The sequence below is a fragment of the Rhinatrema bivittatum genome, chromosome 1, assembly GCF_901001135.1.
Source record: "Rhinatrema bivittatum chromosome 1, aRhiBiv1.1, whole genome shotgun sequence".
In the NCBI taxonomy this organism is placed as follows: Eukaryota; Metazoa; Chordata; class Amphibia; order Gymnophiona; family Rhinatrematidae; genus Rhinatrema; species Rhinatrema bivittatum.
This window is the reverse complement of record NC_042615.1, coordinates 309,888,998-309,908,918: the sequence shown is the minus strand read 5'-3', so window position 1 is coordinate 309,908,918 and position 19,921 is coordinate 309,888,998. Positions and strand designations below refer to the sequence as shown.

The 19,921-nt window shown below is 43.8% G+C and overlaps 1 protein-coding gene across 2 annotated transcripts in view; it reads left to right on the top strand.

The window, feature by feature from the left end:
* The first annotated feature begins 711 nt into the window (after positions 1–711).
* DAPP1 (dual adaptor of phosphotyrosine and 3-phosphoinositides 1) overlaps positions 712–19,921 on the top strand; it is an 85,992-nt gene continuing 66,782 nt past the window's right edge. For both annotated transcript variants that reach the window (XM_029597228.1, XM_029597235.1), the window contains exon 1: positions 712–1,052. In XM_029597228.1, the coding sequence (XP_029453088.1) occupies positions 979–1,052 (74 nt within the window). In that variant the 5' untranslated portion in view covers positions 712–978. The remainder of the gene's footprint in view (positions 1,053–19,921) is intronic.

Here is a 19,921-nt window from a genome sequence, read left to right as displayed (position 1 = left end):
TCCAGGGGAATTCCCAGAATCCTGGTTATAGGTTTCTGTTCAGAGAGAGTTGGGGTGACTGGGACTGGGAGCCTGAGGGGCCTGCAGGGGCTGGGAGAAAGCCCAAGGGGTGCTTTTTAAAAATGGCGCTACTGGTTTGGATATAGTGCGTTCCATTGTGAAAGAGTACATACTAAAAGCAAATTATTATATGAAACAAGCAAAAAACCCCTCCAGAAACCACCTAACTAAACAGAAACCACTCTCCCACACACACACATATCCCTACTTTGAGCTATTAGTGAATATAAACTCAGTTATAAATAAATATTTCTTTACAGTTATGCTGAAAACCTGAGTGAATTGTTGTTCATGGGGACTGGAGGTTACTAATCCCCAAAGAAGTCAGAAGAACTGTGAGAATGATAAGATATGAGGAAAAAAACCGCATACAAAAGTAAAAAAAAAAAAAAAAATCAGTTTCAGTATCTGATTATGTAATTCTGGAAAGTAGTGAACGATTGTATATGTTATTTTGCAACACCTGCCCTGACATGCAGCAGTGCTCTGGTCTCGTTGGCTGCACGTCCTGCACCATTTGGTAATACTTATTATTGATTTCTTCCTTTTTTTTTTTCCTCGTTGCCTTGTTCTGCGGGGGTGTAGGAGGCAGTGCCATACACCCTGCAACTTTTGCTTCTATCTCCCCCCCCCCCCCCCCATAATCCAGGCTGCACGGGGACTGGCAGCAGCCTTCCTGGAACTGCATGGCCCGGGCCGTCAGACCTTCCTGTCGCTTTGCACGGGGCTGGGGAGGAGCGTGGCCAGCTCTCACTTCCTCCTTGCCAATACGGCAGCCGGGCGGGCTTGGCTTTCGAGTTTCGCTGCTGCCGTGCCTGCTGGAAGCTTACAGGTGGTGTCGATGCAGCGCCTTGCAGGCTGAGCGATGGCCGCAGGGGAAATCGCAGAGCTCTGACGGGCAAGCGTGAGCAGCAAACGATGGAGCCGCACAGCAGGTGCAGCATGAGCTGGGAGGAGGCTGAGGCTACAACAGAGGAGCTGAACTCACTGGGGTAAATAATAATAATAATAAAAGACTTCTTGTGCTTTTTGTTTTAGCTAATCTTGTTGGTCTTGAGCGCTGAAAGAAAGGAACACTTTTCTCTTTGCTTTATTTTAAGTCGCCTTCGGAGGTTGAGTTGAAGTGGCTCTGATTTTCTTGACTGACAGGAAGTAGTGGCAAACTAGACATGGGCACTGAAACTTTTTTTTTTTTTTTTTGAAACGACTGTTGAAGAAGCTGCTGGCAGCAACGTATAGTCTAGGAGGGGAAAAAAAAAGTAAAAGAAAGTCAACTTTGTGCTGAAAAACTGCATTTAATTTGGGGGATTTATTGCCAAGCCGTAACCATTATTTTTAAAGCTGATTCTGTTCTCCCTTTTTGTAACTGAACGTCTTTTTCAGTTTACTCTCAAGTACGGAGGGATGGATGTCAGGTCGTTGAAGTGAATATGGTCTATTCTGGCTGTTAGGTTTTTATTACATCACTGCTGGTTGGTGCTGCAGTATTTTATGTATTGTTTTTATTTATCTGTCATATTTAATGAATGCTACGTCTGTTACCCATCTAGATGGGTACCAGACTTTTTAAATAAATAAATCTCACATAGGCAGGGAGGGTTTATTGATTAGCAAAATGCCTTTGCGTTGCCAAGGCAGAGATCTCAGGGCTCTATAGAGATCATTCATATCCATAACTTTGATTTCGGGTCAGATGAATAAACCTTTTTCCTATAGACAAAAAAATATGGCAAAACCCCCATTAGTATATGTGGTCCTTAATTTTAACCCATCAAAGGCACAATAGCATTGTATGTTGTACCAAGAATACCTGAATGTAATCCGCTTTGAAGTGCCTAAAAAAGCGGAATATAAATGAAATAAATAATAATAATTGTTCAGATTAATTAGTCACTGATTACTTCTTATCTATGATAGCCAATTAAGTACCTACAGTAACTGTACTTGCATGTTGCTATTATTTACTGTAAATGACCTTGTATTGGTTCACATTTCCTTCCATGGAAGGTTTCTGGAAGGTGGTAACCTGTCCAAAACACTGATCTATGTTTGCGTCTTGTTTTTTTGGATGAACCAATTTGATTTAAAAAAATGTTGGTTTCTTAGCCTGGCAGTTTCCTCCTGCTCCTTTTGGGCCTTTGGCCCAATCGAAACTGGCATTTACTGGGCTATGGTGCTCTGACCCTTCATTTGCAACTACCTGGGGTTTCATCATCCCTCCACGCCCATCCCCCATCTGTCCCAGTCATTAGGGCAGGGTTAATCCTCTCTAGGCCCTGTTTAACGGGCAGCCTGAGCACGGTCAGAGCTGGGGCTGTATCCCTCCTGGTGAGGTGGGGCTGACATACACGTTTCCTCCGTCTCTCTCACTCCCACACAGCATCCCCCAGCAGGAATTGAACCCAAAGTCTTCTGCCTGACAGTGCACAAGCAGGCCTGTAGGGCCATTAGGCCGGTTCTGCCAGTTTCATTTTATTCCTCTGGTACGTGATGTCTTCAGTGGTTTTAATATTTATATTTTTAAGATTGTCTCAAAAGCTAAAACCAGTTTGGCAAGATGTGGTTTGGTTTCAAGTGGGCTGCAGGTAGATGGAAAAAAAAATGATGTGACAGTCGTTTTTCAGTGACTAGAAGATGTACCAAGCATTGTTGGTATTCAGATCCTCTGTGCTTTGCCCAGCTGTGCTCATGTGCCTTTCTGATCTTTATAAAAATAAAAAAAACTTAACTTAAAAATGGACTTCTGCAAAAATGCATGTTTAACCCTTGAATCTCCAGTGTTTCTGCTACTGGGCACATTGCTGGCTGTAATTCTTCAGAGGTTCTCTAAGTATCATGGGGGTGGGATTTAGTAACAGGATTTTCTTTATTTATGTATTTATTTATTTATTTATTTATTTATTTACAAGTTTTTTATATACCGGTATTAGTGAGGACATCATACCGGTTCACAAATGAACAGCAGGATTGAAATTACATGATAACAGGGGAAAGGAACTGGGAGGGTGATAACTTAAGAGCAGCATCGAAAGAAAGGTTATATACAAAGGAGTGTAAACACAAAGAGGAACTTAAAATACGGTATCATATAGTATCATACTATGGCCACTAGGTAGTGGCCATAGTATGATACTATATGATTCATTTTAAACCAGTCCAGACAAGTAGGGTCAGAGGTGTACCTAGAGTATTTGGCACCTGGGACGGATACTTATTTGGCACCCCCCCCCCATATAATTTTAAAATTTCCTAAACATCGATAAAATATTTCAAAACAGCAATCTCCTGCTCTCTATATCTGTCATCCTAAGATTGTTGTAGCCTGGGGGCACACACATACAACACACACAATATGCTCCCTCTCTCTCTCATACAAACACATACATGCTTGGTGAGAGACAGAGGGAGCATGTGTGTGAGACACACACACACACACACACTTTCTCTGTACCTCTCAGATACACACACTTCCTCTGTGTCTCTCTCACACACAGACATGCTTCCTCCATCTCTCTCACACACACACACACACACACACACACACACACGCATCCTCTGTGTCTCTCTCACACGCTAACACACACACGCTTCTCTGTCTCTCTCTCTCTGTCACGCATAGATGCAGATAAAAACTGAACTGGAAACCACAAGCCAGATTCTGTATGCAGTGCAACAATGGAAAGCAGAAAATCACTATTCCTCAAAACAATATAATCAACAAATATAAATCAATCAAAATAGTAAAACCATACTAAACATATACATTTCAAAACAGCTGATGAATAGAATAATATTCAATGATTAGAAGCTCCTGTACAAATTTTTAAAAATTTCCTAAACATCAATAAAATATTTCAAAACAGCAGACATCAAATAACACCCAGTAATTAAAACTAATAAAACTCTCCATACCTGTCACCCTGAGATTGTTGTGAACTGGGGGTACACACACTCACACAGACACAAACAAAATATGTTCCCCTGACTGTCACACACATACACGCTTGGTGAGAGACAGAGGGAGCATGAGTGTGTTTGTATGTGTGAAAGAGATAGACACACAAGTTTCCTCCGTCTCTCTCTCTCACACATACACGCTTCCTCTGTATCTCTCACACACGATTCCTGTCTGACCCACGCACACACACACTTACTTCCTCTCTCTCACCCCACCCCCAACCCTGCACACAGGCATCCTCTCATACTCGCAGAGGCACCCACTCTCATATACACCCCACAGGCACACACACACTCACTCTTCTATACATTCACCGTATCATACACACAGGCATCCTCTCATACTCGCAGAGGAACCCACTCTCATATACACCCCACAGGCACACACACACTCACTCTTCTATACATTCACCGTATCATACACACAGGCATCCTCTCATACACACCCCTAGATACACCTTCATACAAGCCCACACCCACACCCCCTCTCTCACACACACACACACACACACACACACAACTCTAATCCACTGGCACTTACTCTCACAGGACCAGTATCTCCTTTTGGCTGCCGGTGGCACCACAGGGCCTCTTCTTCTGCTGCGGGCTTCGGGAGTGCTGGCGGGAAGGCTAAGTTTGTTCTTCTGCCGTCGGCAATGCTGGGCCTGTTCTTGGCTGCTGTGCCGGCTCCAGGAAATGCTGGCTGCAGGTTCTTGCTTTTGCTGGCAGGATTTCCCCTGCCACGTCACTGTTCTGCACTGCCGCAGGACCTTCCTTACGGCAGCAATGGCTCCCCTCACCCTGCTGCCACCCGGGGCGGACCGCCCCCTTCACCTCCCCCCCCCCCCCCTTAATACGCCTCTAAGTAGGTTATGTCCTCCTGCCAGCAGATAGAGAAGAGCTAAAAAGCTCAAAGCTGACTTTACTCCTCTTGTAAAAGGTCTGGTACGGCCTTCAGCTCTTCAGCATTTTCTCTGTCTCCAGCAGATGGTGCAGACGCGTGGACTGGTGCTGCAGCTATAAATGGGTTGCTCTTGGGAAGGCTTAGGCACGGGCTCCCAGTGGAGCGTAGGCTGACTCCTGGAGGTGCTCTGGATGATGGTCCTGATTCTCGCTCCCCCCCCCCCCTTGGGAACCAATTGAGTTGGGGGTCTGAGTTCCCACAGCAATGGGTCAAGCATCAGGTGGTCTCCGTTCCCTTCGTGGGTCTGGCAGTAGGAGCTACTGACAGGGCTCCTAGGGCAACAGGCCTTGGGCTGATTTCCCTGGTAGAGCAGGAGCTTAAAAAGAAAAGGGGGGAAAAAATGAAGCACAGCCTCTTCCCTGCCTTCTGGTCTCCTATGATGCAGTTGCCAGATTTGGACTTGGTCAGTTGGTCAGAGGTGATTACCCTCCCCTTTTCCTTCCTCCACAGGCTTCCAATTTCTCTTGTGAAGAGAAAAAGGAGGGGAGGCACCCCCAGGTAAGTCAAGGCGGCTCAGCTTGTCGGCTGGTGCATTCCGCCTGGCTTGCAAGCAGACAGACACCAAGCAGGAGGGTGTGATCCGTGGAAGGTTGGCCCCCTTCAAAAGCTAAGAGGGGTGGGTTCCTCAGTTCAAGCCTGGCCCCTGTGGGGGAAGGCAGCGCAATAGTGCACATGCAACAGGACGCAGTCATCATGCCTGTTCTGGCAAGATAAGCTGTCAATTTTACTGGCATTTTACATGCTTTGAGCCAAAACAAAGATAATTATGTTAATAAGTCAAGCTTGCCAGGCCCTTTAACTTTCTCTTCCCTGCAGTAGTCAAATATAGAAGTTCCATGGGCAGCCACAGATTTGCCCTTAAGCACGGCAGAGTCTGCACAGCTCCAGTTTGCTATGGAGTTATTATTGCAGCAGGTGACCTCCAAGCATGTTGGAGTTCTTCTCTCCCGCCCTCTTTGCTAGTGGAATGATCGAGGGAACAGCCTTTAGATCCAGCTGTCTTCCCCTCTACACAAAAAGAGGCTTCCTAGAAGGGTTTTTAAGACCCAATTAAGCTTGTACTGCTGAAAATGACTTCAGTCTGTTTAAAAACATAATCCCTTGGTGGTTCTTTGGATTCCTTCTTGAGCGCTTCCTAACCATTATTCATGTCCCCACATGGAAGAACCTCAGGTTGGCCTCGGCAGTGTTAGGTGTGCTAGAGCCCTCCTCTGGCCGGGATGGCCCTTGGTAATTGGCAGGTCAAGAGGAGGAGGAGGAGGAGAAAGCTGTGCCTCCTCAAAGCGGGATAGTTCCTCAGTGGGGAGGCTGTTCAGAAGATAAGAGCTGTTGGCCCTTAATTCTGGGGCATGACTTCCTTCAGCTCTCAGTGGAGGAATGAGAGCCAATCTGTAGAGAGATCCTATATTTCTTGGTGCTCATAGGCCCCACCATCGCCACCACTATATCTGATTGTTGGAGATGGAATCTTCTCAGTGTGAGACACATGATTCCAGCCTTAAAGTGGCCAAAATTATGAGGGAACTATATTCTCTTCCCCTTCAAAGGCAGCAGGACAAAGGGTGGCAAATATCCTAACTATGCTCACCTGGTTATCTCCTGCTTCCATTGAAGATTGAAGGTCATTGTGGACTGAAAGATGTTGTGCTGTGGAACAGCGCATGGTTCAAACCACAAAGAGATCTAATTTTCAGTAGCAGCAGCCAGCAGGTAGATTGCTCTGCTCTCCTGTAGTGGAGGGAGCTCCAGAAGGTCGTGCTTAGGTGACCAGGAGGACGCGGACCCTTCTTGGGCTGCGGAGTCCACAATCCAGTGGAAACGGCTGCACGGTTCTGCCCAGATTCCGCATGCAGCTTCACAAGGCATGCGTCCTAGTGGGGATGTGGTGGGATGGTGTAAAGCACAATGATTTCCCAGGGTGGAGGGGGAAAGGCCAGTGGCATGAGTTCCTGAGGGAAAGGTATGAGTGTAGCATTAGACAGCAAAATATTTGGTAAAGAGAGGTGGCTGGAGGTAAACAAGTGTGTGGGAAGGCTGCATGGAGGGAAGATGCATAGTGTGGGGGTGGGGGGTGGGGGTGAGATACCAGGAGAGGACAGGATGATTGCATGGAGGGAGAATGCATAGTGTGGGGGTGGGGGGAAGGCGAGGAACCAGGAGAGGACGGGAAGACTGCATGGAGGCAGGAGGATAGAAATTAAATAGATGGAAGAGACAAATACAAATCAGACGCCAGGACCAAAGACTGGAGGGGAGATGAGAGAGGAAGTGGGAGTAAAGAAACCTTGAAAAATAAAAGGGAGGGGAGAAAGGAAAGAAATGTAAAAAAAAAAAAAATATCCAGATGCAGGTTAGAAATCTATGAAATATTTTGAAAAGGAACCATTTAAATTGTTACTTTTTTTGTCTTGTTAAGTAAGGTAGAATATCAGTAAATAGGTCACAGATTCCTGAGAATGTTCTGCCTCTTGCTGCAGGAGGGCGGGGCTTGGCCTTGCTGCATGCGCCTGTATTTCATGGCCACCATGGGCAGGTGCTATTGGGACCGATTTCACACAGCATGGATGCGCTTACTTCTAGGACACTGCAGAGACGCCACATGCGATCTCAAGCCAATGGTATCGTCATGGGTGTCGGCTTATCCTGCATGAAGGCTTGAGCAAACTGACTTTATATTGCATTGCATTACAGTGCACAGACACCAGACAAGTTGGCGATTGTGTCACATTCTAGAAGCATTTAGAATGTGCTTTGTTGTAGTCTTGCAAGTATGGATCAGTCGAGGCCGGTTTATGTCTGGCATTCTTCTTATTCATATCCTCCTGGTGGCACAAGGACCCTGCAGCGAATCAGTTTAAAATGTAGAACATGCAAAAAATATATCTATAATTGACACACAGTAAACATTAATACTTGGTATGTGTACTTTTCCAATACTGAACAGCATACAGTACAGTGCAGCTTTCTTTGATAAAGCAATAGGCAACAATGAAGGCATTGTCTAGCAGATAATCCCCTACCAGAACTGTGTGGGGCAGTATGCAATTTATACATTGTTGTTGCTATTAAAAACTGTAAGAAAGCCCAGGAAGCATGACTTAAAGGGAAAAAATGTGGTTCTGCAGTCCTTTTAATACAAGTTACTGTACCTGCTGAAGCTAATCAGAAAGTAGGATCCCATTTCAAGACTGTAGAGACTGAGTAAGTGCCAGTGTATTAGGGATATGTGTGTGTGTGTGTGTGTGTATGAAGGTGTGTGTGTCGATATATGAGAGGATGCCTGTGTGTGTATGAGACGGTGAGTGTATAGAAGAGTGAGTGTTGTGTGCTGTGGGTGCATATGTGTGAGAAGGTGCCTGTGTGCAGGGGTAGGGGTGGGGGTGAGGGTGAGAGAGAGGAAGCATGTATGTGTGTATGTGTGTGTGTGTGTGTGTGCGCGCGTGGGTGAGACAGGAATCGTGTGTGAGAGTTACAGAGGAAGAAAGAGGAGGGGAGAGAAGAGGGATGATCTGTAGGCTGATGTTTCTGAAAATTTGGGTTTGAAATGTTAGCCAGGGTGAGAGAGAAAACAACAGTAAAATAGCTGGAGAAGAAGATCACGGTCCCTTTCCAGGTTTCATTTGTTAAACAGGAAATTTTAGCACATTTCTGAGAAGGACAATAATTTGTGGCCCTCCAGCCCTTAGTTTGACCTTCTTTCTGTCTGCTTTATAGAACTAGACTGTAATTGACTTAATGTGATTCTCTTTATTCATGCGTAATAGAGAGAAGAGAGTGATTTGGGGCCAAGAAGTATCTTGTCTTTGAGCCTTATGGTGTCCCTTAAGGTTCTGTCCTCTTCCCTGCCTTGTTTAATGTATATCTCAGACCTCTGTGTGAGATTATTTAAATAATTCAATCTGAATTTTCACATCATCATTGATGAAATTCAGCCTTTTTCTCTTTGGGGAAGGAGGCAACAGAAGTTAAGCAAAAGGTCGACAAATGCTTTAAAGCAGTTACAAGTTGGCTCCATGAAAACAAACTTAATGGGGCAGATATTAAAAAAAAGCAGAGCCCCTAAACTTGGGCTTCTAAATTAGGTGCCTAGTTAAGCACCTATTTTCAGAAGAACATTCACATAAATTTAGGCCCCTAAAAGTTAGGCCCCTAAATTTAGTCCTGCTGGTTAATTGCCTAGATTAAGGTTCCTAAATTAAATGCCTAATTCTGAAAATCAGTGCTAAGCTCTTAACTTTGTTTCCCTGTCCTAACTCTACCCCTGTAGCAACCCACTTTTTAGGATCCTCTAGTTAGGATCCTAAATGTAGGCATTTAGCCCTAGTAAATTTTCAAAGAGGCTACTTCAGGAGCCTAACTCCAAAAGTTAGGAGCCTAAACTCTTTCAAAATTGGCTCCAAAGTGACTGAATCTGCAGTTCGGTGGAAAAGAAGCAAGAGCCATACCAGATGTCATGATCCAACTGGTAATGGATGGAACCCCGTTACCCACTAATGCAAAGGGCCGAGATCTGAGAATATGGTTGGAATCATCGTTGACAATAACAGGATCTCAATGATTGCTAAGAAAGCCTTTGGGCAATTTCGAGCTCTGAAACAGTATGACATTTTTTTTTTCATTTGACTGATTTGGTCAGCTTAGGCCAGGCGGTGGTGGTCTCCCATTTATACTATTGCAATGCTCCATGCGACGTTCTACCAAAGCAAAAGCTTCACCGACTGCAGCGCATACAGAATACAGCATCGAGGTTCCTGTCCAGTATTTTTCTCCGGGACCATATTTTGCCTGCTCTCCAGAGCTTGCATGGGTTGCCAGTGAGAATATGTTGTCAGTTTTAATTATTATTATTGACCTATAAAGCAAACAATGGGTTGAGCCTTGAATATCTGCGGGACTGTTTACCTGGTCGTGTCTTGCATGAGAGTCTGTTGCCGGTTCCCTCAACTGCACAGGCGCAGCTTCCTATGATCTGCCACAACTTACAATATCACAAGCATGTACAAATAATATATAACATCTTTAACTAATAAAAACTTTCAAAAACATGGTAGTGGATATATAGTAGGAATAAAACCACCAGTTAGGCATTTGGGAAATACCACCAACAATGAAAAGGCTCGAAACATATAAAAACTAAAAGGTAGCAAGTAGTGACGTACACAAAATAGTACCAGAGGGTTGAGTTACTCTTCCAGACCAAAAGTGCCTTAGCAGACCCAGGCTACTCGATGTTGAATGCTTGGCGAAAAAGCCAGGTTTTTATGCCCCTGTGAAACGATGGCAGGACAGAGTCTAATCTCGTTTCTCTGAGCATGCAATGCCATACTAAAAGGAGACTTAACTGAAAAGGCCCTATTTAATATGTTGTACGCTGCTTTGATTTGAAACTGGCTATTGTTTTTCCCCTAAAATTTCCCTTCTGTGCTATGATTTCCTGGGTTTTGTTTCACAGAATGTGGTTGGTATATCTCTTGTGAATCTGTGTCTTTGTCTTTTTTGTACACAGAAAGCAGTTATGATTATTTTTTTAATATTGAAGGAATTGTTATTGTGCACTTTTTTTATATGCTGCAGGAAGGAAGGGGCACTATTACTTATGAACATAAGACTTGCAATACTGGGTCAGACCAAGGGTCCATCAAGCCCAGTATCCTGTTTCCAAAAGTGGCCAAGCCAGGTCACCTGGCAGGATCCCAAGTGGTAGATAGATTCCAAGCTGCTTATCCCAAGAATAAGCAGTGGATTTCTGCAGTGCTACTTTAATAATTGTTAATGGTCTTGTCCTCCAGGAAGTTGTCCAAACCTTTTTTAAACGTAGCTATACTAATAGCTTTCACCACATCCTCTGGCAATGAATTCCAGAGCTTAATTATGCATTGAGTAAAAAATGATTTTTTCTTATTAGTTTTAAATGTTATTACCTAGTAACTTTATTGTGTGTCGTCCCCCCCCCCCCCCCCCCCGGTCTTTGTACTTTTCGAAAGAGTAAACAATTGAGGCTTGGCTCTCTCTCTCTCTCTCTCTCTCCCTCCAGCTGTCAATTCAGCTGAAATTGGACTTACGGGAGACATCGCAAATGGCAATGAAACCTTATCGCACAGCTAACGCATTTGAAAGAGGTGTAGTTAAAATCAGCATCGCACCGTGCGATTGCATGTGGTAAACAGGGCTTAACGCATGCAAAAACGCCTTATCGCATTTTGAAAAATGACCCCCTTAGGTTGTAAGCCCTCTGGAGTACCTACAGTACCTGAATATAATCCGCTGTGAAAAGTGGAATATAAATCTAAATAAATCCAATAACAGCTTATCACAACCAGTGTTCTCCAGGACCAACACGGTCATTATAACTCTGCACTGCAAAAGAGAAGCCACGATGAATGGGCATGGGTTCAATTTGAGCCTTGCAAATTCCTCTTAGTAGTTCCTGTGAATTGCACCCTGTCTGTGGGAAGAAGATGATGCTCTAGCAGGGTTTATGGTGCTCCAGGAAAGAAGTGGGATGTGAATGTGTCCTGCACCCTGCAGGGAGGGGGCTTCAAGGGAATCCTGAAAGCAGGGCTTGTATGAACCAGGCAGGTAAAATGTTTTGGTAGCACCGTAGGCAAGTCCTTGGAGAGAATGAATTGCGCAATTTTCCTGCTATTAGTAAATACCTGTTGATACACTGGAGTATGAGTCAAGGGTGTAGGTTAATAATGTTAGTGGAATATGTGTCCAACTACCCATCACGTTTGTGATCTTGTAATTAGCACATGCTAGTTGCATGAAGCAGAAACTGTTGTTTGATAACATGCTGCACACTGCCATTAAAATCCCGTACCGTAAGACTCTTGCAACATCGTTTCCCTTGTGCTTTCTTTGTAAGACAATGTTAGACTAGGTTTTATCTTACTGGGGCTTGACAGTTTTGTAATTGATGGTGACAGCACAGTTAATGCATGTTTTCCCATATTTGTGTCCCATTCTGCATTTCCTTGCTTAACTGGTACATTGGATTTATAATTGCTATCAGGTGGGCTGAAGGTGTTGGGGACATTTTCATTGTTAAGCTGCGTGTATGGGTTTAATGTATTTATTACTGTTTGTCTGAACTTGTGTATTGTTGAATTCTAATTTTAAAAAAAAAGGTTAAATAAAAAACCCAAACAAATTGTGATTTTGTTCCTGTTTTCGATTTGTAGCGCATACTACATACTTTTAGTGCACATTTAAATTGTAACATAGTAAATGTCGGCAGGTAAAGACCAAAATGGTCCATCCAGTATGCTCAGCAAGGTGATTAGGGTTGTAACTAGAGGTGTGCATTTGTTTTTAATGAAATTGAATCTGACAACGAAATTGTCTATTTCGTCTTTTTTTGGGAATCCCAAAAAACAAAAAATAAAAACCCAAAATGTCGTGATAATTAGTATTTCGTGTTACTGTGCACTAACGGGTCCTACTGTGCAGTAACAACTGTTAGTGCATAGTAGTTTGTGCATAGTAATTCCCGTTAGTACGCAGAAACAGAAAATGTTACTAACTTAACACTTTTAGTCATTCAAGGGAGCAGTTCATTGGCAACAGGTATGAATCTGTATTCCCATTGGCTGTCTCCTTGTTCGTTATTTCTATTGCCAAGGTTCCCAGTGACTGATGTCACCTAACTAGAACTTGTTTGTTTATGTTTATTCTTGTTACCAGGCACTGGGTGATCAAAAGCTAGTGCATATTTTGAATTTGCGAATCCCTGTGCATTTTAGAAAAGGGGGTCCTGGTATTTTGGAATATGTATGCTCACACATGCTTTTAATTTTCCAATACTGCTTCATTTTTTTATGAGAGGTACATGGCACTTGGTTAAGTGTATTTTTGAACTGGCTAATTATATGTTTATTTCCCTTCCTACTTTTACTCAATAGTTATATAATAAGGAATTCTCTGCTTGTGTGCTGCTTTGTTTTTTGGGGTTTGAGGAGAAAAACTGAAAAATTGTATTTATATCAATCAATCTGTGTTAGCTGCAGCTGGTGATTGATTTACTATAGCAGTCTTGAAGGGTAGCTAGCTAACTACTAGGCTTGTTAGTGCTGCTGCCTAATAGTACTATTAGAATCAGAAATAAATCAAGAGCAGTAAAAAGACTGCTCTATCGCTGTGAAAGTGTATTTTACAATAAATTACTACACAAGAAAATTGCTTTACGTTGATTTCAATAATACTCAGTATTACCTACACTCTGTGGAGCTATCAATTTTCAAAAGAATTTTTAAGAAAACTGAAAAATATTTTTATAGGAGGAATGGAAGGTTTCATATATAGTGTAGGTGTCCCAGCACCAATATACCATTGGTTATAATCATCAACCTCCCACCACCTCCCGAGGAGATTTTCTTTTTTTAATATTTTTTTTGCATAACATTAAAATCCCGGTGATATTCATTGGCATCCGTAGTTTGATAGGTATTTACCTTATTCGCGGGGGAAACAAATATGATCTTCAAAATGGTATTCAATTTAAAGCGGGTACTAAAGCGACTTCCTAAATCTGTTGGTTGACACAAACTGTTCGTGTTTCAGACAGCAGTCTTTCTTCAGGGGAATCTGATGTTGAATGTAACCAACCTTGTTGGATTCTGACCTCGCAAGAAAAAATTGTCCTTCGCGTCTGATAAATGTGTGTTACTTCCTCTTCACCGCATTGTGCTAGATGTTTACCGCTCCGTGCCAACTACTAGTACTACTAGCCAGCCACTTAGAAGCAGTAGCCTAGCCATACCACCAGTATTTGAAAGGTAGGCACTTTATGTGCAGTGCAATAATATTGATCTCTGATCTGTGATCCAAGTCAGTGAGTGCTGCAGAGACTCGTGCAGAGTTAATATCTTTCAGGCATTAGTGCGCTGGACTGGAGGTGCTAGTAGTGTAGCTAGTCACTAGCCACACAGTATCTAACTTGTTGTTATCCTAACCTCTGTCCTGTGGCCTGGGCTCTGCAATCTGTCAAGTTGCCACTGGTCTGAGGCATCTGGACCAATAACATCAGTGCCAAATTTTCAAATTTAATAAAACATTTTAAGAGCGGTGAGAGGACTAGAGCGGCAACTCAAGTGCTCTTGTACAATATCAAGAAGACACACATGTCACATCAGTGAGTGATGTCTCTTTTTGACGTTATTAGTGTTGCACTTGTGGCTTTGACTTTGGCTGGCAGATAGCAAAGCAGGCAGACAGACAGTACAGCAGTGGTCATTCAGGGACTCACTGGTAGTCACAGTAAGTGCCACCTGACCAATTTCACTAACTCTGTGTGTGTTTGTAGCCAACTTGAGCATTAGAGACGGTCTCTGTAGTGCACTCATTGGTTAAGTGTATTTTTGAATTGGCCAATGATATGTTTATTATTATTTCCTCTCCTACTTTTACTCAATAGCTAGCTAATATAAAATAAGGGATTCTCTGCTTGTGTGCTGCCTTGTTTTGTGGTGTCTGAGGAGAAACAACAGCTCTTTATTCATTCAACCTCACACACACCATATGAGGGAGGGGAGGAGGGGTGACTGGCGAGGCAGCCCCCTGTGTGTGTGGAGGGCTGACTGCTAAGACTGTGTCAGCAACACCGCATTGGTCAGACCTTCATGCAGGAGGCTGCCTCACCTGTCACAAGCTGCCCCCCCCCCCCTCACACAGCATTCACTGGCTGGTATATGGGGGAGAGAAGGAGGGGTGGCTGGCAAGGCAGCCACTTCTGTGTGGAGGGCTGACTGTTAAGAGGGTGTCAGCATCACAGCTTCAGTCATTCCTCCATACACAGGGGGCTGCCTCGCCTGTCAGCCCCCTCCCCCATATACCAGCCAGTGAATGGTATGGGTGTGTGTGGGGGGAAGTGGGGGTGACTGGGAGGCAGCCCCCTGTGGAGGGCTGGCTGTTTAGACTGTGTCAGCAGCACAGCATCAATCAGACTTTCATGCAGGAGGCTGCCTCACCTGTCACAAGCCGCCCCGCCCCCACACGCACACACACACCATTCATTGGCTGGTAAAAGGAGGAGGGGTGGGAGTGACTGGCGAGGCAGCCCCATGAGAGGGCTGACTTTTTAATTGTTGCAGTGTGAATGTACCAATAACTAACTGCCAGTGGTTGAATGTGGGAGGGAAGTGGGAATTAAAACATTATTTAAAATTAAAGTACTACTTTATTTCATTTTACTTTATGCTACCTTAATGTAAAAAAAAAGTTTAAAACAGAAAATGGCAACCTGGTCACAGCTTTCTCACCATTACTTTTACAGTCTGTGTTTTAAACTTTGTTTACATTAAAGAAAGTGCCATAATAAAGTAAAATTAAAGCAAAAGCTTAAACTGATAGCCGGGTGCTACTTGAAGTGATAGATTGAATATAAAATTATAAATGGATGTGCTCCTGCCGGTATAAAGATTCAGATGTTGGGAATTGTAATGAGCATATTCAAGTTACTGCACACTAACTCCGAAATTGAAAAAAAACCAATGAAACAAGACTTTCCCCGAACCATTTTAACCACAAAATGACCCTAAAAAAGAAACGATCCGAAAACAAAACAAACAAACAAAAAAAAACCTCTGCACATCCCTAGTTGTAACTGCTGCTCTGTGCAGGTTACCCAAGGGTAAGGAGATGCCATCCAAGCTATAAAAGCAGGAGATGGACAGACCCGTCCCCCACAACTTTATTCATTGCTTTTTGTGGGGCACAGAGGACCTGCTCTGGCCATAGAAGCACAAAAGCAGACTGCACCTGCCTGCTGCTATTTATGAGTGAACTTGGTGAATCTTTATTGAAGTAATGTAAACAGCCAGATATACCTAACCATACATTTACTATAAGACAGGGTCAGGACGTCAGATGGGGGTCACAAAACCTTCAGCTGGGGTCACAAGTGCCATAAACAGCAGCACTCTTCAGGTGCCAGGAGCAGCTTTAGTAGTGAAGTCAGCATGGGTATTTTGAGCCAACTCACATGCCCTGCAGTCACAATACCATTGCATGAGTTTCTGTGGTAACAGAAGCCTGCATGAGGAGGGATTTGGACTGTTGCAAGGGTTGTGAGCTTTTACTAGCTTACAGGCCCCATGCTGACATTTATTACTAATGCTACTACTACTTGCAGATCACCATAGGGCTAGGGACCAGCCATGAAGGGAGGGCTGAGTGTGCATGAGCTGGTGGAGATTGCAACTTCTTCCTTCTCACCCACCGTCGAACCTATCCAAGAGAAAAATCTTGCCACAGTCATCAGCCTGCTTTTGCTTCCCATCAGTTATCCATATTTGGCCCAGAGACCAAAGGAAAATGTTACAGCTGACCCTGGACAGAGAGAATTTGGAGGAGGAGCTGTTTGAAGGGAGAGAGGGATTGGCTGTGGAGGGGGTGAGAAGGTTGTAGAGACTGGGGGATGTAACAAGAGCTGGGGAGTTAGAACTCGGGAATGTGAGAGAAGGGTTGAAGGTGAGCTGAGGCTGGCAGGTGTGGGGGATAGGAATGAGTGAGTGTTATGGTTAAGTGTGTTTTGGTGGATCCTTGGGTGCTGTGGAGATGACCACGCCCACGGGGAGGAGCCCCATGAGGAGCCACAGCACTGGGCTAGACTCGTAATGCACAAAACACAGTTTAGTTCTTTTATTAAACAGCTTGAAGAGAGCCACCAGAGGTGGCAGTAGTGAGGCAATCTGGTAGTTGCAGTCTCAGGGACCTCAGCAGAGGGAGCCCTTCTCTCCTTGATGACGTCAGGAGGTTCCGCAGCAGGTCTCCCTGCGAGGAGATACTGTGGATGAGATAGACTGAGAGTTAGAGTACTCACTAGGTGTTAGCTGTTGGTATGCTGCGATTCCACCAGGTATGTTGTAGATGGTACAGGCACCGAGGCAGGGAGAGCAGGCCATTGAGGAGCGAGTACCTGTTCCCTGTAAGGCACCTGAATTAAAGCAGAGGGCCCCCGAGTAGCGGGTACCCAGGTTAGCAGTTACCCCAAAGAGCAGAGAGAGAGCTTCCAGCGGCAGCACGCAAGCGGCAGAGTAGCGTAGACAAGAACAAATTTGAGTCCTTGCTAACTCAATGAGCTAGCAAACTAGTGAAGGTAATATACCCGGATGGCGTGACGTCAGCATGAGGGAACGCCCTCGAGGTTCGCACCAAGGGTGGTATAAAAACATGGGGCGTGTGCGCGCGCGCACACCCTCGTAGGTACCTGGGAGGAGCAATAGCGGGAGGCTGCACCATAGCCGTTCCAGGGACGCCAGAGAGGTCGGCTTGTAGACGCTGCAGTTGCCATCTTTCCTAGGTAAACGGGAGGAGCCGTGAATAAGGTGAGGCAAACTGGGCAAAGCCATCTAGCACCGACGGACGCAACAGTGAGGAGGCAGGGGATGACAGGAAATCATTTGGGGTTTATAAGAAAGGCTTGGGATGAAAATATATGGGGAATGCGAGATGAAGTGAGCTGGGGAGATGAATAGAGAGGAAATCAACTGGAGAAGCAGAGGTTAGGAGAGGGGATCTGCTGGAGGGCAGGAAGTTCTCTGGAGAAGATAATGGAGGAGGGAGGGAGAGGAAGGTGAGAGGGGATCAGCAGGAGTGTGGAAGGTGGAGATTGGAGGGATTGTTAGAGGGGGATCGCACTCCTACTAATTAATTTTGGTTGTCCTCTGGTGTCATGTGTCTTTTCAAGTGCTAAAATAGGGTCACATTGGCTAAAAGTGTGTGAATCCCTGCTGTAAAATATTCCTAAATGGACCTCGTGAATACATCACTGGCTGGTTGTAACTGTAGCTCTGTGAAGGTTACACCCATGCAGAAAAGTTTCACAAAAAGTTACCCCAGTGCTTCATTTTCATCTTCTAGTCACTAGAGAACCTCTATATTTATCCTAATCTCTTTTCAATTCAATTACTGTTCTTGTCTTCCCCCACCTTTTCCGGGTGGGCATTCTAGGCATCCACCATCCATTCCATGAACAAATATTTCCTGATATTGCTTCTGAATCTACCCTTATGGAGCTTCATATTATGATCCCTAGTTCTACAGCTTCCTTTCCACTGTAAAATGTTTGATTCTTGTGCATTATTAATACCTTGCAGGTCTTTAAAAATGTGTATCTTATCCCCCTTTCCTCTCCTTTCCTGTAGAATATACATATTTAGATCCTACAGTTGTATCTCATATGGCTTTTGGTTGCCTTTCTCTGGAGTGCTTCTGACCTATCTGTATCTTTTTTGAGATATAGCCTCCAGAACTGAACATAATATTCCAGGTGAGGCCTTATTAATGACTTGTACAGGGGCAATATCACCTCCTTTTACCTGCTGGTTATGCCTCTCTCTCTCTGTACAGCCCTGCATCCCTCTGGCCCTAGTCACCACCCAGTCATGCTGCTTCACTACCTTCAGATCTTCAGACACTATCATCCTGAGGTCTCTCTCTTGGTATGTGCACCTCGGTCTCTTGCCCCCATCACATAAGGCTCCTTTGCAGTTTTGCATTCCAAATGCATGACTTTGAACTTCTTCATATTGAACCTTAACTGCCAAGTATTCAACCATTCAAGTTTTCTTAGATCACTTCTCATCATGTCTGCTCATCATGTCTAGTCTTTCAAGAGTGTCCACGCTGTCCTTAGTGACATCCACAAAAAGACAAACTTTTCCTTCTAACACTTCTGCAATATTGCTCACAAAGATATTGATAGAACCAGCCCCAGAACCGATCCCGGAGGCACTCCACTAATCCTCCTTCTCTCCTCAGAGTGAATTCCAATCCATTCCACCATCTTGGGATCCACTCCCAGGCCCCTCATTTTATTCATGAGCCTCCTATGCGGGATATTATCAAAATCTTTGCTGAAATCCAGGTAAATCATATCAAGTACCTGCCCTTGATCTAATTCCTAGTCACCCAATCCAAAAAAAGCAATCAGATTTGTTTGACTCAACCTTCCTCTGGTAAAATCATGTTGTCTCAGATACTACTACCCTGTATCCTTTTCTTGATTTTTTTATTGAATTTACAAAACATTATACGCGAAATTACAGTCAGTAATTAAAGAGGTCTATCAAAAAAGGAAAATGAAAATACAAAATTGAAAACAGCAAGAAATATTGAAAATAGACCTTGAAAGTCAGGCCATAATGGGGAGGGACCAATTAAGCAAATCAATAAGGAAATTAGGAAACCTAATTACACAAAAGGTACAGACATGCCTCAAGATACAATTGGAGATGACTTATTCTGCAAAAAATTGTCCAAATCACTAGGTTCAAAAAACATATAACTAGCTCCTTGGTATTTAACTAAGCACTTACAGGTATATTTTAATTTTTAAAAGTTGCTCCTTGTCCATTACTCTCTATTTCTTCTTGAGAAGACATTTCCTTCGGACTTTCAAATCTCTGACTATGTCTGGGAACACTGATATGTTATGTCCAAGGAAGTTCTGGTCCTTAAGAAGGAGAAAGAGTCTAAAGTCCATATTTTGTCTAATTCTTGTACATATTCTACTTGTAAAATAGCTCTGTCTTTAATAGAGGTTTGAGAATTCTCAAAAAGCCCAGTAAGGTAAACAAAGAATCATTCAAAGCTAAGTTTCCATCAGGTCTTATGTCATTCTTAGAGTCAGCCTTTGCAATCTTAGGAATAGTTTTTTTTACCTGGAGACCCTGAGAAAATCAGTATAGAATTGACCCAGCATCTCAACAGGAGAGACCCTTAGGGATCTAGGGAAATAAAGAAATCTGAGATTACATTTTTTGTTTGATTGCCAAGGATTTCCATCCTTCTGTGCATATACAAATTGTCTTTCACCAAATTATTATTAGTCTCTTGAAATTTCTGGTTCACTATCTTTAAATTGGATAACTCTTGGGATAGGCCACTAATATCTGGAGCCTGCTGATTCACTTGGATAGAATAAGCTCTCATAGCACT